Raw genomic sequence first — 5,701 nt, 5'->3', positions numbered from 1 at the left:
TCTTGGTTCTTTGCATTTTGGTATCGTGGAATGATGTGGAGGACAAAAAAAGGTTTAGACGAGTGACACTTGTGTGACTTGTGTCCGCTCAACTTTTTTAATGACACATGGAATTGCAAACTCTTGTCATGGCACATAGGGAAAATACTACTTTAATTGGTGCACTGAGAGTGATGGGCAGTGGGAGTGTCAGATTTGAGCTGGGATCGTTTTGAAATTGCGATAGCTATGCCCTGGGGGTTGAAGGGCTAATTTTGACATGCTATGCGATTTGATGCCATTATTCCTTTGTATAGCTACTACACCTGACAAGGGTGACAGAATTTAGATCTTCGATAGCTGCTGTAGTCCTGCCATTATTCTTTTCAGAGACAGAATTCGTTGCAGAGACAGATTTTCACGTTTGTTATCTGGGCCGTGTTTAGTTGGTGAGGGAAAAAATTTTGTAACACTATAGCACTTTCGTTTGTTTGTGGTAACGAATTCTGTCTCTGAAAAGAATAATGGACTAACTAGGCTCAAAAGACTCGTCTTGTAAATTTCGACCAAGCTGTGCAATTAGTTTTTATTTTTATTTATATTTAATACTCCATGCATGTGTCTAAAGATTCGATGTGACAGGAAATCTTGAAAATTTTTGGGTTTTGGGATGAATATAAACAAGGCTAATGTTGTAAGTTCAATTGGTGCCATCTGATTGTTCGATTTGATCAGATGATAAATTGTTTGCTATTCGACAGTACTACAAGAATTTATTGTGCGACAATGTCTATAAATAATTATTTGTCAGTTTATCAAGACCTACACTATCTTGCAATTGCAAGGATAAGGGGATACCACATTACATTCTTTTTTTCTTTCATGAATTCGTTTCTGACAGAATAAGCTATCTCATTTGCCTGCTATTTATCCATGCAATACAGAACACGCCAACCTGAATCTGCAGCATACAAATATAAAACAACCTGGTTTGCATTCAATATATTTAATATGTATCAATTAGTACATGTTGTACATGAGAAAAGAACTGCATGTGAGCCTGTGATCAACAGCATTGTACAATATGTGGTTCTACTATCGAAGTAGGAAAACTAACTGAATGGACATGATGGCATTTCCATTCATCGCAAAAATAAACCGTTCCTCCTTCAGAAGCTGCCTATAGTATGTAGTATGTACAAGGTCACATAACCCTTCCTGCTTAATAACAGTATTTTCGGTATTCTATGGTGCTACTAGGACGACATTCTGCTGATGTATTCCAGTGCTTCTGTTGATATGCCGATTATAGCATACAGCACGCCAGGCAGAGTAGCAAATACTGGTGTCTGCATTGTATTCACCATGAAAGCTCAATTCCACCTCTTTGAGTTTTTAAGCGACTTTGATTTTTGTTTGCTTTGTTGGAAGGCCTGCATCTTCTGCTTCTTTCTGACGGCTTTCTCTGCCTGCATTAGAGTTCAGAAAACGAAAAGGACTGTTAAGACTAGCAAACTAAAAGTAAACCAATTATAGAGTTCACACCTGAAGTGGCATAAATATTTATACCTTGGACATTTTGGACTTAGCTTTTACTTTGGGGGCCTTCTCCTCGAGCTCTTCCTCGCGGGCAAGTTCCCTTTCTCTAGCTTCAAGGTTCCTTTCAAGGTAATACTGCAAACATTTGATAAAGAAAAAACTTCATCATTAATGGTTATCTCATCTTCCAATGCCCTAGACAAGCGCATTGATTTAATGCTAATTTATCACTGAATGGCTGGAGCCATTATGATTTTGTTTCCCCATTGGGTCATGTCAGATTCAGCATGGGAAGTTTTTTACACTAGATAGATTTCTTAGTTCTTCTCTTTCACTGCATAGTTTCTGTCATACTAATCTCATACATGACCATCTAATAGTTTCATTCAGAATGACAATACAAATCACTTATGCCATGTTAAGCAGAGAACACTATAGATGGATGCAATCAGTATTAAGGGGAACTATATGCAAAGAGTTCAACATATAGGTGAAGCATGTTTCTACGATCATAGGACAGCTTACATTGTAATCTCCTTGATAGTCTTGGATAGTTTGATCTTTCACTTCAATGACTCTGTTCACAATTTGTTTTATAAAGTACCGGTCATGAGAAACTGTTATTACGGTACCTGTATATTCTGATATTGCCTCCTGTCATGCATGCAAAAAATTATTAGGACTGCATGCTAGAAAATTTCCTCAATCCCACATGAGAGAGAGAGAGAGATGAGGAGCTGATAGATCATATAGATCATAAAAAAATTTTATTCTATAGAACAAGAACTGTGTCTGACCTCAAGCATTTCTTTTGATGGGATATCAAGATGGTTTGTCGGTTCATCCAAGATGAGTAAAGTAGATGGAGTCACCATGAACTTGCAAAATGCAAGCCTTGCCTAACAAATCATAAATAAAGGGTGAGCAAATGTAAACGAGCCAGTAACACCAATGGAGAGCATTTAGGTAGAGATTATAAAGGTGACTTGTGAGGAGTAAAAAACTAAAAACTTTACTGAAAATGTGCATTACCTTCTCTCCACCACTTAAAAACTGAACTTTTCTATCCAGCATGTCATCCCTAAAGTTACAACGGCCAAGGAGACCTTTGATATCATCAAGTGTCCAATCCTCTGCAGCTTCTGATACAGTGTCTAGCACAGTCTTCTCTAAATCAAGAGCTTCTGCCTGGTAAGAACATCATATCCCATTAATCTAATTGGAAAAGGACAACTTTTCTAGTATTTATTCAGTAGGAGCATGACTAATAAGCAATAACCAAGTGCCCCCATGTCGACATCTTATCTAAACAACCGCAAGAGAAGATAAGCAGAGTAACTCTATTTACCTGATTCTGCTCGAAATAGTTCGGCAACACATTATGGTCCCCAAGAAGCACCTCACCACCTTGTGGCTTCTCCATCCCCAAAATAAGTTTAAGCAATGTGCTCTTTCCACAACCATTGGGCCCAATAATAGCTATCTTTTCACCTCTCTCTACTATAAGATTAGCATTGTTGAACAAAGTCTGGAAACACAACACAGCAATCAGGATAGGTGCAAAAAATTTATGTAGAGAATATAAGAGTATACAAATTCAGAAAACTAAATTTTTGGAAGAAATGGCCAATAGGCATTTACACAACAATGCTGACCTTATCCTCAAATCCAAATTGAAGATTGTTTATTGCCAACACAGTTCTCCCACTTCTTCCACGCTCAGGGAATCTGATCTTTAGCTGCTTCCTTTGGAAAGGTTTCTCAATCAACCCTTCCTTTTCAAGCTTCTCCAATTTCTGTTGAAACAAGATAAAAGTTAGTAGCCACACAAAAATGTGTAGAAATACACAAAGAGAAATAGCAGCTACCTTCTGCTCACTGGAAGCACGCCCTGCATTAACTCCAGCACCAAGTCTGTTTATCAGCTCCTTTGTCTGCTCAATCTCCTTCTGCTGCTTCTCCCACGCAGCATACTGTGCCTGCACTGCTACTGCCTTCGCTAGAATGTACTCTGAATAGTTACCCTTGTATGTCTTGGACACACCAAATTCAGTTTCCACTATCTTTGTACACAACTGATCAAGAAACGCCCTGTCATGAGATATAATGACCATCGGCACCTCCTGTGTCTTAAGATAGCTCTCCAGCCACTCAACAGTGTCCAAATCGACATGATTCGTAGGCTCATCAAGCAAAAGCAAATCAGGGTCCTGAAGATCGGATTCACAATGTTATTAACAAATTGGGACACTATGCTTAGAACATTAAAAGCTAAAATCAATTTCCATCTGTCATAACCCAATGACAATCTATCAGAATTCACTGCCAATTTGCCACAATGCAATTCCATTTGCAGTCATCACAATTCCTCACATTGTACGTTTGTAAGGATCATGCAGCATGATGTAAATAAAGGTTAATTAATGTTTAGTACCTGAAGAAGTATCTTGCCAAGAGACATCCTCATTTTCCACCCACCACTGAAGGAGGCGACGAGGCGGTCGGCGTCCTCAGGCAAGAATCCGAGCTCTGGCATGAGCTTCTGCACCTTGACGTCCACCATGTCGAGGTCGACGTCCTGGGAGCGGCGCTGCAGCAGGTCGAGCTCATCGAGGAGGCGGCCCATGAGGTCCATGTCCTCGGTGGCGCCCTCGAGCGCCGCCTGCACCTGCTCGAGCCGGCGCTTGACCTCCATCTCCTCCCCGAAGGCGCTGAAGAACTCCTCCCTGACGGTGCGGGACGCGGAGACCTCGAACTCCTGGCTGAGGAACGCGATCTTCATGTTGTCCTTGGCCTTGACGACGGCGCCGCCGTCGGGCTGCTCGAGCCCCGCGATGATGCGCAGCTGCGTCGTCTTGCCCGCGCCGTTCACGCCCACGAGCCCCACTTTCTCGCCGCGCTGCACCTCCCAGGACACGTCCTTGAGCACCGTCACGCCCTTGTAGGACTTGGTGATCCCCTCCAGCCGCACCCCCGACGGGATGCTAGACGCGCCGCTGCTGCTGCCGCCCGACCGCTTCTTCTTGGTCCCGGCGCCGGCGGGGGCGGAGGGGTCGGAGGAGGTGAGGAGGGAGGAAAGGTCCTGGCTTTTGCCGTCCTGTTCCACCTCGGTGGTTGTGGTGGTGGAAGGGGAGGAGGACGTGGTAAGGCGGCAGTGTAGGGGCGCATGGCGGCGGCGGCGGAGACGGCGGGATGTGGGGACGGCGCGGGAGGAGGAAGGAGCGGAGGGGAGGAGTGAGGAATGGAGGCGGAGGGAGCGTACGAGCTTGCCGGAGAGGAGGTCCATGGCGGCCATGGAGTTCTCCGTCTCTCGGCTCGGAGCTGGAGCGGCGGCCGCTCTCTCTGTGTGTGCTCTGTATTGGGTGGAGGGAGAGCGGCCACACAGCAGAAACCCAACCAGAGGTGAGTGTATGGGTGAGGAAGGAGGAGCAGTAGAAGAAGAAAGACTTTTATTGAAAATAATTTTGATGCGAAATTTTTAGGTTGTACTCAATCCATCCAAATTGTAAGTCGTTTGACTTTTTTAATATCAAGTTTGACCACTCGTCTTATTCAAAATTTTATACAAAATATTACTTTTTTTGTTGTGTATTGGTTTATTAATAAAAGTTCTTCAAGAATGACTTAAATTTGACTATATTTGCACAAATTTTTTTGAATAAGACGAATGGTCAAACTTGAGGTAAAAAAAGTCAAACGACTTACAATTTGGGATGGAGGGAGTAAACAATAACCTTCAAAATTTTGAATCTCAAAGGTTCTCTTTACCATTTTTTTATTTTCTTTTGCTTTGGATTTTTTAGGATAAAATTCCATAGTGAAAAATCTAGTTTTTCATAGGAAAGGAGAGTTATATATTTCTTTTTCGAGTTTTTTTAATTGCCTTAGTGTAGTCTTAACATTTGTAGGATAAATTATTGGTCACATGGTGTGTGATATTGTCGTATTGACGTGGTAAAAGGATCAAGAATAGTCTTTCAGTTTTATGTGTCCTTTTATGTATCAGAAAAAAGTTTTATGTGTCCTATTTTCATGCAGATATTTTGTCTTTTTTTTATGAAAGCCTAGTTTGGAAAGATTCTTCTAGACAGGGTAAGAAGATAAGAGGTTTCTATTTGTTGATTTCATGTGGTCTAAATTTTTGAAGGATAAAATAGGTAGAAAATGTCCCCCATGAAGTTGA

General features: G+C 41.9%; 1 protein-coding gene across 1 annotated transcript; it reads right to left on the bottom strand.

The window, feature by feature from the left end:
- LOC8074367 (ABC transporter F family member 5) lies at positions 953 to 4,936 on the bottom strand. Its single transcript, XM_002449770.2, has 9 exons — positions 3,953 to 4,936; positions 3,387 to 3,728; positions 3,174 to 3,314; positions 2,867 to 3,046; positions 2,551 to 2,706; positions 2,316 to 2,417; positions 2,044 to 2,172; positions 1,549 to 1,653; positions 953 to 1,448 (listed from the first exon to the last, which is right to left on the bottom strand). Exons 1-9 carry the CDS (start codon positions 4,811 to 4,813, stop codon positions 1,353 to 1,355), a joined length of 2,112 nt encoding a protein of 703 aa, XP_002449815.1. The 5' UTR covers positions 4,814 to 4,936; the 3' UTR covers positions 953 to 1,352.

This window comes from Sorghum bicolor, chromosome 5 (assembly GCF_000003195.3).
Source record: "Sorghum bicolor cultivar BTx623 chromosome 5, Sorghum_bicolor_NCBIv3, whole genome shotgun sequence".
NCBI lineage: Eukaryota > Viridiplantae > Streptophyta > Magnoliopsida > Poales > Poaceae > Sorghum > Sorghum bicolor.
The sequence above is the reverse complement of the archived record's forward strand: the minus strand, read 5'-3'. Positions and strand labels throughout refer to the sequence as shown.